This window comes from Parasteatoda tepidariorum, chromosome 6 (genome assembly GCF_982258835.1).
Source record: "Parasteatoda tepidariorum strain Cologne lab strain chromosome 6, Ptep-v5.0, whole genome shotgun sequence".
In the NCBI taxonomy this organism is placed as follows: domain Eukaryota; kingdom Metazoa; phylum Arthropoda; class Arachnida; order Araneae; family Theridiidae; genus Parasteatoda; species Parasteatoda tepidariorum.
The window spans coordinates 100481976-100503782 of record NC_141760.1 but is presented as its reverse complement, the minus strand read 5'-3'; the positions used below and the strand labels follow the sequence as shown (position 1 = coordinate 100503782).

Here is a 21807-nt window from a genome sequence, read left to right as displayed (position 1 = left end):
CATTCACGAGTTTTAAACCTGAACTCCAATGACTGATTCCCCTCGAATGGATTGATTCGAATCGAGAATCGAATTTTTGCATTGAATGGCTTTTTTTTTATGTTGATATTCTTTGAAAATCATTTGAATCACTGCTTTCAAATGAATTAATAATCAATATGATTTTTCGTACCAGCATTAAGTACTCAGCTCTTAGAGAATCTTGTATAATTAATTATATATCATATAATAATTTAATCACTCCACCGAAAAAAACATTTTACGCAGTTTTTACGAAACATGTACACCCTTGTGCAAATTAATTGAAACAAACTCTTTTTTTCGTGTTTTTTAAAGAAGATGTTTTGGGGTTGCTTCGGTTACAATGGGGTTGGACCTTTGCAGCCTATTGACGGTATGATGCGTTCTGAGCAGTACATTACTATTCTGGATAAAAAAAGTTGTTCCAGAGTTGAAGAAACGATACCCTGATGGAACAGGGATTTTTCAACAGGATTTAGCTCCTTGCCATACGTCCAAAATTGTCCAGAAATTCATGTCTGAGAATTAAATTGAGACATTGGAATGGCCAGGGAACTCTCCGGATATCAACCCAATTGAGAATCTCTGGGCCATATGCAAGAATCGCCTATTAAATATGGACTGTACAACTATGGAGAAGCTAATCACGGCGTTAATTCATGTGTGGTACAAGGACACAAATATTATAAATGACTGTAAAAAATTAGTGGAATCCATGCCGAATCGTGTCCAAATGTTAATAAAGTGTCGTGGAGATCATATTATGTACTAAAAATTTTTGAGTTTGTATAAATTTAAATAAAATAGCATTTTCTCTTAGTTTTCTGAATTTATTGAGTTTGTTTCAATTAATTTGCACAAGGGTGTATTCTCTCTCACTCTCTCTTTTTCAATTGTTATTGTTCTAATACTACCATTTGGAAAAATCTGGCGGAAAAGGCGTAAAAACTATTAGCTATGCATTAAAACAAAATCTTACTTTTGGAGTAATGAAAAGAAAACGGAAAAAATATCTTTATTACAAAAATAAATAATTTCGATATTCTATTAAATATTTTCTTTTCTTGTATACAAAAACCCAACATTTCTAAAGCCCTAAAATTAATAAAAAAAAGTTGTAGAAAGTATAATAACTCTTATAAATAAATGGTTAATAAGCAAAGCTAAATTCTCTAATCTACTGAGGTGAATCTTCATCAAACTACTTTGGATAATTTATTAATTGAACGTTGTACAAGAATCAACTGTAATAGCGGAATTTTCTAGAGAGTAGTTAAGTATGACAGTGATTAATGAAATCAATTTTTGAAGATATTAATGTTCCGCTGTTCTCCGGTATTTGATGACGAGCTGTTAGGTTAATGGATTTCGTTAAAGTACCCTTTTCCCTTTACAGAAAGGGAAAATCCTTGGAAAGTTAAACGCATTTCATTTTGGATATTGAATTTTCTTCATCTTATTTCACGCAGGGATTGACAAAATGTATAAGGACACGTTATAACAACGTATCAATAAAAAAGGCGAGGCAAGTTTAATAGTATTCCTTAATCCACTCTTAATACATATTTAATGCGTCATAGCAAGCAAATGTGAACCAAACTTATGCAGATCCTCAGAGACTGCAAAGTTAGAGACTCTCCTGATGACGCTGCCCAGGTTCGATTCCCATCCGTGACTGGTTGATACGAATTTTGCTCTCTGCTCGCATCAACCACAGTGCTGACGTAGAATCTTTTCAGCTGTCGACAGGTCACGGGTAAGAGTTACCTTGCTGTCTAGCTAACCATGGGAGTTTTTCGGAATTTTTCGCTCCTTGCATGTTAGTTTCGTCAAAAATTTTCCACGAAAGCTGGAATGTCTCAATGCTTTATTTAGGAGTTCCCTTGTCTTTTGGGTTAAGATCAAAGTTTCAAGCATATGGTGCTGAAAACTAACATCGTAAACCCAAAAATCGGCTAGCTGTTCAAATCCGGGTATAAAATGAAATTAAAGGGTTATGCACATTAAGGGTTTCGAAATATATGCGAAAAGAACGAAAATAACTGACCAATCGCTGTTGCGACTACTAAGAGTAAAAGATGGATTAAAATACTCTACAATCAATTTATTTGAGGAAGAAAGTTCAAGGCAGTTTCAAATGAAAGGCCTGTGCATTCTAATCTTATTGAGAAAAAAATGCTGTTTTTAATGATTTTTGCACCTTCTTATTGATCTTAACAATGAATAACTATAAAAATCTTATTGAAAAAATTCTTCTAATCTTCCAGAACTCATATAATAGCTCCCTAAAATGTTTAAATTAATATGTTTCATATCCCTCTGTACTCGACTTTAAAAACTTCAATAAAATTTCTTATAGTCCTCTTTCGAAATTTCCTTCAGTTCTGGAGCTCTTAATCTAACATCCCTAAAACTTGCTCCTTCAGTAAACTTGTAACTTTCGGAAACAAATATTCAGCAAAGAGATTTGTCCGAAAAGAATGGTATAGGTAATTCAAACCTACGAAACCAAAAAATTTGCTTAAGAATAATGGTTTAATGATGCTTATGTCATTAATGAACTTAGAAACATTAAAATTAAAGGGTCTCCCAAAAACTACAGCCCTTTGAAATTTTATGTAACTCAGAAAGTATTCAAACGATTTCATTCTTATTACTTAACAGCCTTTTTGAAATTTTATAACTCAGAAAGTATTCAAACGATTTCATTCTAATTCCTTAACAGCCCTTTTGAAATATTATAACTCAGAAAGTATTCAAACGATTTCATTCTAATTCCTTAACAGCCCTTTTGAAATATTATAACTCAGAAAGTATTCAAACGATTTCATTCTTATTACTTAACAGCCTTTTTGAAATTTTATAACTCAGAAAGTATTCAAACGATTTCATTCTAATTCCTTAACAGCCCTTTTGAAATATTATAACTCAGAAAGTATTCAAACGATTTCAATTCTAATTCCTAAATGCCTCTGCACCAAATTATGAAATTATTGTTTCTTAAGAACATTTCATATTAGCAATAATAATAAAAATCTTACCCCATTTTTTTCACAGACACCTCCCGCATTTTTCAAGTCTCCTGTCCAAGCTAAGCCTAAAGTTCCTCCTTCGAAATCCCTATATGTGAACATGTAAGCAAGGCAAAAGGCATCATAATCATCCTCGGAGAAGAGTTCGAGGAATTTCTCCACCCCATAATTGCCCACGAATCTGTAATCAGGATCATCAGGAGTGGTGTGGACTTTTATTCTCTTGATCAGGAAGGAAATATTATCCGGTCTACCATCTTGATCGAAGTCTGTGGAAAAGAAGGAAAAAAATGTTTGAACCCCAGAAAGCATATATAAAAGCCATTATTGGAAGATAATCCTACTTTGCTAATTATAAATCTGACAACTCTAACACTCAATTAACTATTCATAAGGTCTTTTTTTTTTTTAGTTATGTTACGTCAAACTATTTTTTTTGCGATTAAGATTGGTTTATAAAAAGAAATTCATTAAGCTTACTACATGAAATGAAATTTGATTTAAAGACCACTCTTTTGGTGAGACGGATTTTTCAAAATATTATCCACTTTAAAGAAGTCTTGAATTTCGATGATAATGAAATTTATAAATTACTAATTTAAAACTATAAATAAACTCGATAACGCTCAAAAGAAAATAAAGCCCCGCTGTTGATCTCGCTTTTGACCTCACGCTAACCATTACTGCCACCCATATTTATGTAAACAAAGCCCTCCATTGCTGTTCTCTGAAGTTATAAACAGGTAGTTGCGCAATTTGTAGATCAGAAAATAGTTTTCCATCAAAATTTAAATATTAATAAAGCTGGTAGGAAGTATACTTCCCAAGGCCTTTAAAGGGTTAAAAAAAACTTCTTAATGTAATGATAATTTTAAATTATTTCTGATCTAATAATGGGCTTAACAAGAGAATCTTAAAATTTTGAAGACACGTAAAAATATCTCATATATCTAATGTATAAAAATATCTAAAATGCTTTTTTAATATGTCTCACCATTTTTATAAACAAATTAATCATTGATAATCACCCAACTTAATATCTATAAATAATATGTAATAAAGAAAATAAATAATAGATATATTTAATATAAGAAAATTCCAATGCTACCACACCGATAAAACGAATCTGCCATTCGCTTAAGTGGTACATGAGTATTGTTTTGACTCAGTGCCACCGATATTATACAATAAGATAACAATAAGAATGGGAGATACGTTGAGAGAAAAATGAGAATCCAATTAGAATGAGAGATACGTTGAGGGGAGAATGAGAAACCAGTAAGAATGAGAGATACGTTGAGAGAAGAATGAGAGTCCAATAAGAATAAGAGATAGGTTGAGGGGAGAATGAGAAACCAGTAAGAATGAGAGATACGTTGAGAGAAGAATGAGAGTCCAATAAGAATGAGAGATAGGTTGAGGGGAGAATGAGAAACCAGTAAGAATGGGAGATACGTTGAGAGAAGAATGAGAGTCCAATAAGAATGAGAGATAGGTTGAGGGGAGAATGAGAAACCAGTAAGAATGAGAGATACGTTGAGAGAAGAATGAGAGTCCAATAAGAATGAGAGATAGGTTGAGGGAAGAATGAGAATCCAGTAAGAATGAGAGATACGTTGAGAGAAGAATGAGAGTCCAATAAGAATGAGAGATACGTTGAAAGAAGAATGAGAGTCCAATAAGAATGAGAGATACGTTGAGAGAAGAATGAGAGTCCAATAAGAATGAGAGATACGTTGAGAGAAGAATGAGAGTCCAATAAGAATAAGAGACACGCTGCTGAATACTTTAAAAAGTTCTTTTAAAATTTTAATCTCAAAACTACATCAATACAATTACGTAATAATAAAGATAATTGTAATACTTTTAAGCATTTCCATTTCCATTTATTCCATAATATTTTTGAAAACGTCTTTGTTTTTTATAGTTCTTTTTAAAAGAAATTTTTAATTCTCAAATTCGTTTTGTCAATTAAAGCATGGGTAAATTATGTTTAAAAAATCTAGAAAAGAAAATAATCTACAATAATAAAATTAAGAACAGAGTTACACAGTTTTATTGCTTTCAACTTTTGAAAAAGAAAATTCTAAGCAAGTTTTAAAATATCAAGTGCTATTGTTTCCCACTCAATCGATGTTTTTAAACTCCAACTTTTTTTTAAATATTGTACCATACACATAGTCTGAAAACTTTGTATTAACTTAAATTAGGTACTTAAATATTTTAGTTAGCTATTCTAGTTGACTCAAGTTAAATATTCTAATTCAGTAAAAACCCCATCTTTTAAAACAGGCTGCATGTATTCAAACTTACGAAACTAACTGAATTCGTTCGATCATAGAAAGAAAATACTCTTGAGAACAGAAGTGCAAATTAATCCTATTTTTGAAATTTAGGAATATTTTTAACAAATGATTCAAGTTTTGAAATATCATTATTTTATTCAGGGAATACACCTCCCTGTAAGCTTTGGAGAAAAAAAATCACCTATTTTTATCGCATTCTCCGAAATCTTATTTATTCAAGATTATTGTGTCAGAATTTCAAATCATTTGCAGGAAAACTGACAGAAGTTATGCGGCATTATGATTATTTATTTATGATAATTTATGTATAACTGAAACTTCAAAGATCTGGAAAACCCAAAACTTCACAAACTCAATACATTCAGTTTGTTTGTTTTTTTATTATTTTTTTTATTTTCTTTCTTTCTACTTAGCAATGTTTTCTTCGTTACTTGATCGTTTAATTTTTCCTTTCCCATTCAAATTTCATTTTCCTAAGTCAAACGAAAAGGATGTGAAAATTCGGCATCATAATCTTACAAAGTCGCCATTTTGTTGATATCATTTGTTGTCTATTCGAATGATTGATTTTGTTCTAATTTTTGATATCTGTAATTTTTATTATTATAAATTAAGTCCTGGTGAAATTCGAATTATTGCTTTAAGATAATTTTTCGACCGCCAGGAATTGTCGGCACAAATTAAAATTTTAAATCATCTTCGTCTGTCTGAAAGCATCCCTCTGAATTAGAAAGACAACGATAGAAAGACAGTGATATTTCGAATAATAACCATGACTTTTTCAGTCATACGAGACCAAATGTTCTACATTACTACAAAACAAAATTCTTGGAAGATTGGTTACAATGTTTCAACTGTAAACGAGGGCACATAAGGCCTGTATTGTAGAGGAACATCGTAAAAGTTTTATTTGTAATTTTAGTTTAATAAATATTTAGTTTATTTTAGTTTATTAGTTATTTAAATAAAGTCAGATTATGACGTTATTTAATCAGACGATTTATTCAAAATATATTCCTTGTGATCATTCATTTTTTAACCTCTGAAGATTTTTTCTGTAGGAGAAACATAACATTAATTTGTTGCTAAAAATAAATATTTCAGTAGGATAAACAACTTTTTTTAATTATTTCGAGTTGTACCCGGTTTTATTCTACCAGGTCAAGTAAAATCGGATTTCAGTATACTAAGAAAATTATTAATTTATCCACCAAATTGTTTTTTTACAGTATATAATTTTTCTTTTTGTTACTACAATATTGTTATACAGAGGAAAATATAAGCACATTCATTCATGAAGTTTCTCAGTAAATAAAAAAAAAAAAACCTTAAGACAAAATCGGTTTACATAACTTCATCCTATAAGTTATGTATACATAACTTTATCCCATAAGTTATGTAATAAGTTATTACATATATTTATCGTATCAGTTATGTAAACCAATTTTAAAAATATTGTAACTCACTATTCTAAATTTTTTTTTATAATCCCTCAATCTTACAATGCTATAATGGGTTTCTCTAAAACTAATGGCTATGAATTTTCAATCAATGTTAATATTAATCATAAAATCTATCACTTTTTAATTAAAGAAATTAGCACTTTCCCTTTCAAGAGAAGCGTAGCAATCTATTACTACAGTACCCGTATTTGAAACCTCCATTAAGTACCTACATTAGTGTATTAGTTATTTATAATATCACAGTTAATTAAGCATCATTGGAGTCAATAATAGTGACATTTTTTTTTTACTACGAATGAATAAATATTATGAAATTTCACTCGAAAATTGAAAAACGATTGCACAGTTTAAAATAAAAATTCAAAACTAAAAATAAAAAATAAAATAAAAAGCATTTTGTTTTATAAAATAGAATTGAAAAGAAAACTGCTGCATATGCATCATTATTCATTAAAAAAATAATTTTTAATTAAAAAAACTATCGAAGTTACTTGAAATTATTATTTTTAAAACTTTTCTAACCCTTCTTTTTTTACATTACAAGCAATCCACATATTTTGAAACGCCATGACACATAAAGAATAAAATCGTTATTCGAAATCTGAATTAGTTGAATAATTTGAAAAATATAAGTACCTTAAAAATGCACAAGCTAGAAAAATGAATTAAATGACACTATTTAGACAGAGAGTGTACATGTTTGAATCGAAGAAAAGAAATTTGATTTTTCATAACTCTGCTTATAGCCCATTATGATCATCATTATGAAGTACATGCTTCAGAGTTTCAGAATAAATGCTGCTAATTTTTAGCTTCATAACGCAAAATATGGTTTTGTTTTGCTTTATGCTAATTTTTAGAGATTTAATGTACATTTTTGGTTTGGATAAATTGAGTGTCATTAATGAAAACTCTTTTGCGTGTGCAATAACTATTAGCTATAAAAATTGTTTCATTTCAGCGAAGAGGAGACTATTTTCGGCATAATAATGAATGGTAAAAACTGTTGCCATTTTTCCCAAACTAATAATCGATGTAAACGTTTGTAAATATTAGTTTAAGAAGAATTGTGATTTGCTTCGAGATCAAACCTTTAAAAAACTATGACTAGACTTATTTCCCTTCATGTTCTTTTCTTGTTTTATAGCTCTTATTTTAAATTTTATTCTTTTATATTTTTTACTTTAATATTTTTTACTTTACATTTTATTCTTTTCCCAGCTCATCCGTCTCTTGTATTTATTTTTCAAAAATTTCTTTTGCTAAAAATTATGAAATAAGACTAACGTGGCCTTATAGTCATATATTCATTAATTCATTATAGTATATTTCATTAATTCGTTTTCAAATTCCAAAATATATTTTTATTATTATAAATTCGAAAATATTAATTCCAATGGTACTTTAGTTAAGAAGTTGGCTGATTAGAATGTTAAAATTTCACTAGGAAGAGATGCCTCCTTAATACAATAATAAATTAGCTAAACTTTTCAAGAAATTTTCATCTCGCTAGAAATGATGGTATCCTTTCAATCAGTGGTCTTAAACTCCCGGCTACGGACCGGTACGTGGTTGAAATGGTACCCCCCCCCCCAGGAACATTAAATTATTTCCATTTTATTTATTGTGGTGGTTTTCTCTAGATTAAATAGAGATTAACCGAGAGCTGAGAGACGTCACCTAAAGTTACTTCATTATCACACATGATGTCATTGTATTTTTTGAAGGCATGTATGATAAAATTAAATATAAAATTATTGAATCCAAAACAATCTAAAATATAAAAATAAAAATCCCTCCCTCCCCTCAGCAGACCGATAATTTACAATCCAGCGGCCTTTAACGACCAAATTTTTTTTAGAGATTTTCCTCTTTGCTATAGTTGGTCCCAATTATATTTCATTTTATAACCATCGTTGAACAGTCGGCACGATTTTTTTGGTTTACGACTACTAATGGTCTACTCCGGAGCCTTGCAGTTTTGAAACGAATCCAGAAGACAAGGGAACTCCGGAATCAAGTATTGAGAGAAATTTGCCTTCGTGGAGGACTTTTTGATGTAATTAACCTGCATTTGCGTTACATGGAGAGGAAAAATACGAAATACTCCCATGGTCATCCTAACGGTAAGGGGACTCTAACCCATGATTCGTCTACCACTAAGGATCTTTTACGTCAGCACTGTGATCGGTGCAAGTGGACTGATTCGAACCCAGTTCACCTCATTGGAAGGTGATGCAAGCTTTAAGTTCTTTAAAAATTTGTTACAACAGATTTTTTTTTCATTTAAGGAAATCCCAAAGAGGAGAAAGTATCCTTAAAAGCCGCTAGATTGAAAAATCACCAGTGGGCCGCAATATAATAATCAAATGTTGAATGGTTCCCTGAGAAAAAAAGGTTAAAGAGCACTGCTTTCAATAACCAATTAAAGTTTTTCAAGTGTTTTAGAATAAGCTTAAGTTTAGTTTATGAGTATTTTGAGAACAACATGTAAACATAAATATAACATTCACTTTTAACAATGCAATATTTAACTTATAAATACAAATTATAAATTCAATGTAAACTTGTCCTCATTTAATAAATATATCTTGATTAATTTTGTTCTTTGGATTTCACCCCTTAACTTTTTATAACATACTCTGAGATGGGTGATAACAAAAATTTAAAAATCTCGCCTCAACCACAAAGTTCAAATTTGGTAATTTTGAAAATATGATTTTAAAAAAAATTACGTATTTTATTAAATAAGGAAAATAAGCATCTGATTTTACATTGACTAATATTTGTAAAGATAAAAATACATTACAAAAAAGAAAAACTAAGTATTTTGCTGTAAATTACTGAGATCATAAAAAACGATTAAAGACAGTAACCCATATATTATTCCTATTATAAATTCCTAAAATTCTACAAATATTTTTTAAATTTCATAGTAATTTTCAAATTTTTTAATTTTATCATATTTTCTTAAAATTTTATACTAAATATTCAAATTCCTAACGAAACGATATGTTCCTAACTTAAATGAACTTTTTCATTCCATAAAGTCTCATAAATGAAGAAAATGTAAATATGCTATTTTCGGAACTGTTTGGATTCCATTTAATTGAAATTCTTTAAAAATTAATTAAAAGAAACTTGAAGATTCAAAAAAAAGAAATATCCAAGAGAGAACTTTTCCTGAAAATTAGTAGACCCGTCAAATTTAAAGCACGGAGACAGTAATTTAAACTGTTAGGGAAACATCGCAGCTGACAGAATTTCTTTAAGTAAACAACTAATTTTAAAAGCTGACTGTTATGCTCTTTTAAAGAAAAAGCCGCTTACTATTATTCTTTCTTAAAAGAAAGGCATTCTTATCTTTTTCCGGAGAACCATTAATTATTTGGAAAGCATAGCAACGAATTTCTTTAAAATTATTCTAGCATTATCTACCCTTTTAACACTTTGAAGGGTAATATATTTGGAAATTTTGTGGTAAATGACTTAAGACAGTTAAAGAGAATAGTCTTCTGACTTAAAGTAGTTGTTTTCAAATAAAGTTAACCCTATACTTACATTTTCTATAGGAAATATTCTAAAATACAATTTAAAATTTAGAAGGAAAATTTTTTTAAAAATTTATTCCAGCATTATCAACGTTTTTAATTCATCTACAAAAAATCTATATGAATTGTGTTTATTCTATATGAATTGTGTAACATTATCTACCCTTTTAGTTTACCTAAAATATTACACGAATAAAATTTATCTACAAGAAATACATTAATATTTGATTCAAAAAAACTTGTATAAAATGAATTTTTATAGGAAATATGTTAAAAACCGAAACAAAAGTTTGCATGAAAAAATTTTTTAAAATTCAATTTAGCATTATCTGCCCTTTAATTTATCTATAAAAATCTGGAGGATTTGTTTTTATTTATATGAAATTTCTTAAATATATTGTGCTATTCTTTACCCTTTCAGTTACCCTGGAATTTACAGATATTACGCTTATTTTTAGAAAATATGTTTAAAAGTTCGAACATTCGAAAGTTTGCATAAAAAGGAATTTCTTAAATTTAAGCTAGCTCTATCTACCTTTTCAGCTTATCAATAGGAATTCTTAGGAATTACGCTTATCTACAAGAATCCATAAGAATTATGTTTCGTTTTCCTAGGAATTTATGGAAATTACGTTTATACACTGAAATCCTTAAGGCTCATATTTATTTATTAGAAATTAATGAAGTACATTTACGTAATTACAGGGATCTGTAAGAATTGCGCTTATTTTTATAAATCTATAAGAATCACGTTCATCTGTTGGAATTTATAAGAATTCAGTTCATTTCTAAGAATTTATAAGAAACACTTTTATCTATAGTAAATGTGTTAAAATCAGATTAATAAGTTTACATAGAACGAATTTCCTAAATTTTACATTATCCACCCTTTCAGTTATAATAGTTTATAGGAATCACATTTATGAATAGAAATTACGTTTATTTAATGGTATCTACAAGAATTTACGTTTGTTTCTGTAGGAATTACATTTATCTACAAAAAATATTTTATATTTTAATGGAAGAGAGCTTTCATTATACGAATTCCTATATAAATTGGTTTTTTAATGTAATAAATAAAGCAAGTTTCTTAAACTTGTTTATTTATTACATTAAATTGCATTATCTACCCTTTAAGTTTTTTGAAAGGCCTTATATATGGAAAGTTTGTGGAAACAGGTAAGTGACTGGAGGCAATTAACGAGCATAATTAGCATATTTAATCTTCGACTCATGAAGATTAAGTTTTAGTTTGTGAAAATCCTGTCATTAGATCAGAAATTATTCAAATGTCTTTTTTCCCAGTCTAAGCCATTACATGTTCAATTTTTTTTTTGTATTTTACTGAATAAATTAATGTTTAAAAACACTTCAGAAACTAATGAAATTTTTTTGGCAATAAATTAATAAAAATTAATAAATAAATGAAAACTAAAAAGTAAATTTAATGATACTTTGTTAAAAGTCTAATATTAAAAGTCAATACAAAAGTATTTACTTGGTACGAAAGGGGCCCACTAAACAGTTTTTAAGATTTTTACAGGAAATTTAAAGATCTGATTGATCTAAAAACGTATTGAAACAAGATGCACTGCAAGACCGCAAGATGTGACGAAATAGTTCTTAAATTAGAAAGAAAAAACATTTTAGACATAAAAAATAAATTCACCCCTAAATTAAAATTTTCAATATAAATGTACAGTTTTTTTCTCATGTGGTCTAGCTTTTAATGTCATATATATTGATTAGGTATTCAGAAATAAATTTCCATTTCCAACTCTATCATTGAATTATTCTATTACTATAACAATTTCACAATGTTGCATTGTAGGAAAAATCTTAAAATGTGCTTTCTTTTTATGAAGAAATATTAATTTGAATAACAGAAAATTTTTATGATTTAATCATTATGGAGAAAAGCGGCTTAGAGAAAAAATCAATACATTTATTTTAAATCTCTTGACAATGATTCCATTACTTTCTTTAGGCAACCACGAGTCCCACAAGTCCGAAATCCCCTAGTGCTCTTTCCTCTTTTTTCATATTTATTAGTATTATTAAAATATTATGTTATTTTTCGTCAGACTTAGTTTACATCTTCGCTTGATCATATCTACCTCCTTCCTCGTAATGTCGGTTTAATGCAGAATAACTCTTCCGTCATTAAATTCTATCCTTCACAACCATATTAAAATATTAATTAGGTTGTAAATACAAAAAAGAAAGCGTCTTAAAGATTTTTATCAGAACTTAAAAATCAATTATACATTTTTTTAAGTTCTGCCGCCGCACTCTATTTCGTGTTATACGCTACAATTTGCAAGATGGTCAGGACTATTTTGATTTTGGAAGCATTTCTGCCTCCGAGATATTATTTTATTTCTTATCTTTTTCCGTCTTTATTTTCTCAGTTACTCTTTCTGACATATTCAGTTATTTAATGAATGACTCATGCATTTATTTCATGATGTCTTTCTAGTTTTTTTTCGTTGAAAATATACACAACAATTCTAATAAACAATATGTTTTACTTTATTACTTTACGCAAGTAAAAACAACCTTTTTTTTCAGATTGATAAATTTGTGAATAAACGAAACCTGATAATTTAACCCTTGCTGTGAAATAGCTATAAACAAAAGTAAGGAGTTTAAAAATTAAATTGTTTTTAAAGAGGAGATTCACGGAGTACTTAAGTCCCATTTTACTCCATTTTAAAATGTATCACTCTAAATTGAGAAAACCACCAATAATACGAAACTGAAACCGTTAATGTTAACACAGAATTACTTCATTTTAGATACTATCAAACCATCTATATCTTTTGGAATTGCATGGATATATCGCGTTGCAAGGTTAACAAATTACCGGTTTATAGATCACAATATCGACAAAAAATGAAATTTGAAAAATGTCTGAATCTGATGAGGAAAAAAATTGACTAGAAAATTGAGATAAATGATTTCAGTCGGAGTTCAATAATGCAGTAATATGAACGAAACATAATTTATCATAAGAAAAGAAGAATTAATCAAAATATCTTTCTAAAATAAAGGAAAAATAAAATAGAAAACTGCAACTCTACCGATATAAACGATTTCCAATGTCGTTTGAATCGAATTGTTAACTTGACAAAACAACATCAATCAAAATACTTCAAGAAAGTATCATTTTAAGAAATTTATTAAAGGTACTTTTTAAAATCGTCTTTATCATTATCTTAATCATTGTCTTTTTCTTTTGCTTCAATGTAAATTATTTAAAAATAAATTTTACTAGTAAATGTTTACCTAAAATAGCAAGGTCTAAAAAATAAATTGATGTAAAATTTTAAAAATATTATTGAATATTGATTAACTATTTCGGAAAATACATAATTCCCATTAATTGGGTACTTGCACTTCAAGAAGAAGAAGATCTCCCATACCCACACACGTGACCTATGATGTCAGCACCAGCTAATCTTCATCAGCAAAATGGGCTAAGTTTCTCAACATGAGTTAGGATGTTAATTAATGATAATTTTAAAAATACAAAACCGTATCGCACATTGAATTAGTTGAAATATTATTCCTCCTCTTCTACTTCTTTTACTTAACTTAGAGTTATTATTTGTTTATGTATTTTATTGTAACCGTGATATATTTGTGTTTTGTGTACCTGGCAACTTCGAGTTCGTTTATGTTCCACGTGGCTTCGGGCCTGTCTTTGTGGTAAGTCTCTGTGTAAATATAGTGATAGAATTAAAATCTTTGAGAAAGAATCTTAGAGAAAAAATCTTTGAGAAAGAATTAAGAATGTGTCACTTAAGAGAATTGATACTTGACGGGCTTGGCTTACTCGAAATAGAATGGGAAGAACAGTTGCTAACGTAAACAAATGCTACGTTTCAACAACCAATCAGGATCGAGATACCCACATTACGTCACTTGCAGGTATCCCATTGTTTGTGAGCAACACAAGGCTACATTTTCTCCTCCCTGAAGATATTTCCAAAGAAAAAAAATTAAGAAACGTTAAGTTTCACGATTTCTGCGTCAAATAAAAGTTCCCAATAAGAAAATAATTTGTGAAAGATTGGAAATTGCTTTAAATACTTAAGTCCAATATGGATGCTTTTAAGCTTACCCTCTAATTTGCATAATATTTAAAATCAAATATGAGTTTGAAATCAGGTATCTCATCTTCAGAGTTACGTTCAAAATTACTAGATTAAATAAAAAATTACTCCCTCGTCAGTTAGCTGCCGAATAAATGTAGCAGCCATTCCTGATTATAATAATAAATCTGAAGATTAAATGAAAGGAATATACTGTTCGCTAGCTAGAGATAAACATAGCAGCCATTCCTGATAAAAAATCGTAAATTGAGTGTCCATTTAATGATGTGAACAGGAATCTAATCCCAGCTATAGCTAGCTAATCGATACGAATTCTGCATACGGTTTGCATCAACGACAATGATGACGTAAAATATCCTCATTGGTAGACGGATCATGGGTTTGAGTCCCCTTGTCGTCAGGTTATCCGTGGGAGGTTTTCGTGGTTTTCCTCACCATATAGCGTAAATGCGGGTTAGTTCCATAAAAAATCCTCCAGGAAGGCAAATTTCTCCCAATACTTGATCCAGGAATTCCCTTGTGTTCTGTATTGGGTTCAAAATTACAAGTCGTAACCCCAAACGCGACAATCATTCCTAGTTAACACGATAACCATTCCTTATTATGAAATAAATTAAAAGTGGAAGAAAAGTTTGCTGTTCGTTTTTCCCTTCCTTTTTAATAAATTCTTTGCTTCAAGAAATATTTTTATAATCACTCCGAATTAACGCGATAGCCATTCCGTATTACGATAAAAATCAGAAGTGTAAAAGGAAATTTACTGCTCATTTTTTATCTTCCTTTCTTTTATTAATATGTTCAATTAATATTTTTAAAATCATTAATAGTTAACGCGGTATTCCTTCCTGATTATGATATAAAACTGAAGCTGAAAAATTTGTTTTACCGATCGTTTTTTTTTTCTTCCTTTTTCTTATATGTTCTTTGTTTGCTTCAACGAATATTTTGATAATTATTCGTGATTAACGTGCTAATCATTCCTGATTAAGATATAAATCCGAAGTGGAAAACGAAACATATAGTTAGAATTTTTATACGCTCTTTTTTTAATATGCGGAAATCAACGGAAATTTTCTGCCAAGTTATAAAATCAATCATAATTTATAAAACTGCAATTTAAATATATACATCAACCGACAGGAAATGAACAATGAAACATTTATTGATACTTTGCTCTTTCGAAAAATGTCAGTAATGGCCGCTAGCAAAAAAAATGAAGCATTTGCAAGCATAAAACCGATACCGAGGAGCAAAAATATAAAGAGATATTTTTTGGCGCGTTTTTATTTTTATATCGTTTTCTGCATCTTCCTATTTTGCATCCGGAGAAATAAACATTTTGTAGCGACATTTTTAACTCGCTTCAAAGAGCCGAAAACGCAAATGACGAATAGGTAATGATAACGCATAAAACGGGCATCAGAACGCAGAAAAAGCAAACAAGAAAATATTTCCCATTTACCTTCAAAGCGGGCAAACTTCACGACTTTTTTCTCCAATCTAAATAAAAGGCACCTAAGATTTTTCTTCTTTTCTTCTTTTTTTTTTCTTCTTTTTTTTACTTTAACATTAATATATCATAGCTCCATTGATTGGCGCAGATGCGGCGTCATTGCACACCGGGAAAAAAAACCCGGAGAAGAGAGGTTTGTTTGGATGAATGTTTTAAAATTTATTAGAATTCGGAAAAAGTTACGAGGAAGAATAAAAAAGACAACTCAATCACTTCGCAAAGTTTTCGGTTTTCCTTATTTTTATCTTCTTGAAATTCCAGACATTTTGTTTATTTTTCTATCTGGGAAAATAAATGAAGCCCGATCGAAGTTCGAGGATTTTATTTCTCCCAAACTCCACTAACAAATAGACTCTCTATTGCATATTGCATAAATCTGTGCTGTATAACTTTATCCAGTTTTTTTTTTACGAGAAAAAATGATTCGTCAAGAATCTCCTGCAATCAACATATTTATTTTCCCGCAGAGACAGGAAATTCATTTTTCACTCAGTAGAAGCTCATGATTTTTAATGAGTTTCTCGAAAGCAGGTATTTCCAAGATTCCATTCGAATGTTTCTCCATCAAACATAAAAGGAATTATTATATCATACTCTAAATTTATTTTCCTAAAAATAAGATTTGAAAGAGATGGTTTTGATATTTGTTTATTTTTTTTTATTTTAGTTTGTATTCAACTGTTTTTAAATAATAATAACTTTCTTTTTTCCTTATAACCGTCATCCCAATTTTGTGAGTTTACGAAAACCAATGTTTAACTCCATAGTCCTGCTATTTTGAACCAATCCTGAAGACAAGGAAACTCCAGGATCAGTACCCCCAGACGTATGATTTGTTATGGGATCATGGAGAACTTTTTAACTCGACAGATTTAAAGCGCATCAGTCACCATTTACTATACTATACTTATTTCGGAGGGCGGGGATCGAACCCACGACCACCTGGACATGGGCCCAGTGCCCTACCAGGCAGGCTATCCCGGCCCTTATATAATAACGTTCTTGAAAAAATTTATTGCATCCACAAAATTTCTCAACAAAAAAAAAAGGAAAGGAAAGAGAAAGAAAGAAAAAACGAAAGGGCCGACTTTGTTTTTGAGTAGTCTTACGGTTACATTTCGTTTCGATGAGCAAATAATATAGATCAAGCAATAAATAAATGAAACATAGAAACTTGAAATTATGAAGGATTATAGAAAAATGTACAGGGAGCATGATGGATTAAAAAAATTATATTCAAAAATTTGTTCATTCGAGAATTATCAACTATTAAACTTGACGAAAAAATATCACACGGGCAGCTCTGCAGTCCTCGAGAATGACTCGTCAACATTCTTCTGCAATCAAAATATTTATTTCTGAGCAAATAGAAAATTCATTTTTCATTTAGAGGAAGCTCGTGATTTCTAATGAGCTAAGAAATTCTTAAATTCTTTTCGAATATTTCCCTATCAAACATAAAATCAATTATTACATCACATTCAAAATTTACTTTTCCAGAAAAAAGTATTAAAAGATGGGCTTACGTTTCGTTGTCATCACTTTATCGTTATTTATTTTTAACTGTATTTAAATATTATTTGTGAAAAAATTGAATAAGCAATTTATCCAAAAGGTTATTTATTTAGTAAAGAAACTTCAAATTATATTAGGTGTTAATAATGCTCTTTTACTATGTATTTAAAAAAATTCTTGTCAAAAATTTTTTTTTTATTTGAAATCTTATGTTTTAATAAGGGGATAACAAAAACGCCATCGAAACCTTCAGAATCAACAGTGTGGAAGGTGAGATGAAAAACACCAAACCATGTAAATTGCCTGATTAAACTTGGAGGTGTCTCTAATAATTGGCTTCCAACTCACCTCTGTTTCCTTTAGCAATGAAACAGGTCTAGATGTTCACAGTACCATTTTCCTTATTAGTGTTTTGCCAGATTTCGAGTGCGTGTCTTTTTTTTCACTTAAAGATAAGTTTTCAATCCCAAGATTAAGTGAACCAAACGATAAGTGAAAATGCCTTAGAAATCAGGAGAATCAACTGTGAGGAAGGTGAGATGTGAAATACCAAAACCAGTTTGATTGCTTAGTGAAACTTGGAAATGTTTCTAATAATCGCCTTTCTTCGGCAAACAACCAGGTTTGGATGTCTTCAGTTTCATCTTTCTCACTAGTGATTAGTCAGATATCGATTCTTTTCTTTTGCTTTTTTTTTAGTTTAAAGATTAATTTGTAATCATAAATATAAATAACTTTTTCAACTTAGTTTTGGTCAGAAATTGCAAAAAGACAGATTTAGGAGGTTCGTTACGGAGCACCCTAAATTAAAGTGCAAAAACTTAATTTAAAAAGCTATGCCTATAAGAGATTACAAATTAATATTTAAATGAGAAAAACAAATAATGTTTCAAAACTCTCACAATCATTATTGGAATCTAGAAAAGCAAAGGGCCAAAGGTTGGATTAAAATCCCCAGAAACCAAATTATTATTTAATAGAATTGAAATGCATTCGTCTTTCTATAGGAATCTTCTTTATGCTTCATCCTTAAATAAACTGCTTTTCGATTATTTTAATCCCTACTTTGCTCTTGCTTACTTCAAAAGTGATTGGTCAAGGCTTGAAATTGTTTTATTTTTCGGCATTTAACTACTAATATATGACTTATAAAATGCATAAAGCCCACGTTTTACCCTGGGATTTAGCCGAGGAAGTCATTACAAAGCAAAATTTGAATGAAATCATACTTAAATTGATATGACCGCGTGGGAGGCTTTGCTGTTTTTTCTTCGTGCATTCCATATTTAGTTTACTACAAAAATCCATCTCGGAAGCGAGCTCACTCCGATGCCTAAACAAGAAGTTGTCTTGTCTTCTGAGTCATGTTTAAAAGTAGAAAGTTACATTACTAAAAATCCATGTAGTCACAAATCCGATATGGATCAACTATTCAACGCCGGTTTTGAAATACGTAATCCTAAGCTGCGCATGTGCATTTCAAACGCATTTTTTTTAAATCAGTCTGTTTCCTTTTTGATACAATTCCACCATATAGTCTATGAATTCAGATTCTCTTCATGAATTGTTAATTTACATTTAATACATATCTAACAAAGAAATGAAAAGCAGTTAAAGACTTACCTGTCATTCTGTAAATGCTGTTTACTCGCTGAACGTGTCTCGTCATGGCATCAATACAAGCTTCCTCACTGCCCAACCTTTGGTAAAAAAGATGGTCAGCTTGAAGATACAAGAGACACGTACTTTTTCTTCTATCCACCGCTACGTGTCTCTGACCACGATCATCGTTCCACTGAGTTCTTTGAATCGAACGCACACCATACGGTTCAGAACTGCCAGTGCGCCCGTCTTCTGTGTAGTGCAAAGCATCCAACTCACGCCAATAAGGAACATCACTTTTATCTTCTAAAGAATCCTCTGGCGCGTTTGGCATCGTTGGCTTGACACTGTTTGAATGAACGTCTGTGACATTGTCAGGTGAATTGAAATCTACTTGCAAAGTTTCATGTGTTGCTATATCTGGGGGACCGTTTTGTTCAGATATAAATGGTGTTTTCTTGATATCTAATTTAGATGAATTTATAATGTTGGCACTTGATTCAAATTCATGGCTAATGTGGTCTTTTAGAGATACCCATTGCTTAAATCTCATGTATTTCATGTGGTGCTTTGAAGAAGGCCTATCACTGTACGAGTCTTTAAAATGGTCTGTGCTCCCGGCATCCTTAATTATTCGATGTAATTTCTTCAATTTCTTTTGACTACTGTACACTTTCGAGTATTTGGCACTATAGTACCCACGATGTCGGTAGCTTTTGTGGAGTTTTCTATTTTTATGCAGTTTATTTTGTTTTAATATATTTACAGAGTTTTTAGAAGTTGAAATCAACGAATCTTTTATTAGAGAATAACTTTGATCCATGGAATTTTCCGAACTTTTGGAATGCTGACAACTTTGATTTTTGGCTAAAGACGGCATACATGTCCTATTTAATTCTGGGAATTTGATGTCCGAAAGTTTGTAAACAACGGAATGGAAATTCTCTAACGGCGAAAAGTAATTTGATGCTGGTTCTATGAAATATTCCTCCTCACCTAATCTTATTGTACCATCCAGAAGGCCATTATCATAGAGGACTCCATGCACTGAAGAACCTTCTTCTCCTAAAATATGACAAGAGTTCTTTATTAGATAATAATATACTACAATAAAGAGCCACGGTGGCTCAGGGGATAGAACGTGCGCCTCCTAATTAGGTATACCGGGTTCGAATCCCAGCGATGGCTGGTCGATACGAATCCCGCACCCGGATCTCACCCACCACAGTGCTGACGTGAAATATTCTCAGTGGTAGACGGATCATGGGTTAGAATCCCTTAGCCGCCAGGCTAACAGTGGGAGGTTTTTGTGGCTTTCCTCTCCATGTGACGCAAACACGGGTTAGTTCCATCGAAAAGTCCTCCACGAAGACAAATTTCTCCCAATACTTAATCCAGGAGTTCCCTTATCTTGTGGATTTGTTTTAAAATTATAAGGCTAAGGAGTTGAACGTTAGTAGTCGTAACCTCCCCCCCCCCTGAAAAAAATTGGGTCGGCTGTTCAACGACAGTTATAAAATAAATAAAATAAATGGGTTAACTAACAAAGCAAGTTATACTCTTGGTAAATGGAATAGGTTTTCTGAAGGTTACGCAGCTTCCCCGCTCATCGCCCTTCCTATCTTCTTTACTATGATTTCAGGGATATCTAGATTTTTCTTTCCGCCATTACTTTTCAGTAAGAAGATAGAACATAAAGTAAAGATATTGAAACATATAGTAAGATAGGCCGAAACCATGGTTTCAGCAAATCTAGTGAACAAGTAAAATTATGGTTTTGTCTAGTAAAACCTTGGTTTCGACAGGTAAATCCATGGTTTCGGGGAATTTAGATTTTTCTCCAGGCCAGTACTTTTTAGTAAGGAGATTTAACATATAGCACGGAAATTGGAACATATAGTAAGATTTGCCGAAACTATGGTTATGCAAAGAATGCGAAAATTGCGTAACCTTATAACCATATATGGCAGTACTTTTACTTTCGTTACTTGTACCGCCGGTACAAGTAAAAAGTATGTACTTTTACTTGTACTTCTTTACTTTTTAAATTTAGTACTTTTACTTGTACTGTCGTTACTTTTTTAGGGTACAAGTACTAGTATTTGTAACGGAAATATCGAATGAAATCGTTACTTTTTTGTAAAACTCGGTAAGCTTTCTTAAAAAAAAAAAAAAAAAAAAAAAAAAAAAAAAAAAAAATTTAATTAAAAAAAATGCTTATGCTTTTTTAATTTATGAAATTAATGGGCAATATCTAAGCATATCTGTGCATTCACAGGTATCTTCGTATTTAAATACCTTCTGTTTCAACTTATTCTGCACATTCAATTATTTTTTACTAGCTCAAAGATCACAAAGCTATCTGTAGTTTGCGTTGTTTATGTTTGTGCTTTTAAAACGCGTTTCTAAAGAGTAAAACAATTTTAAATCAATGGTAATTTAAATAAATAAAAGTAATAAACTAAAAATTAAAATCAATAGATAAAATTTCGATTTCCTAGAAATGTAGAAATGTACAATTCGATTTCCTAGAAATGTACTTTTAAATCGTTACTTTTTTTGTTTAGTACTTGTACTTTTACTTGTACTTTTTACTCGTTACTTTTTAAAATAAGAACTTTTTACTTTTTACTCGTTACTTTTTTAAAAAATACTTGTACTTTTACTCGTTACTTTTTAAATGTAA

At 30.4% G+C, this 21807-nt stretch overlaps 1 protein-coding gene across 1 annotated transcript in view; it reads right to left on the bottom strand.

The window, feature by feature from the left end:
• Positions 1-21807, bottom strand: part of LOC107455245 (disintegrin and metalloproteinase domain-containing protein 10) — a 90587-nt gene that overhangs the window by 37102 nt on the left and 31678 nt on the right. Inside the window, exons 4-5 of the mRNA XM_043049301.3 lie at positions 19143-20186; positions 3063-3322 (exon numbers count right to left, since the gene is read on the bottom strand). Of these exons, the coding sequence (XP_042905235.2) occupies positions 3063-3322; positions 19143-20186 (1304 nt within the window). The remainder of the gene's footprint in view (positions 1-3062; positions 3323-19142; positions 20187-21807) is intronic.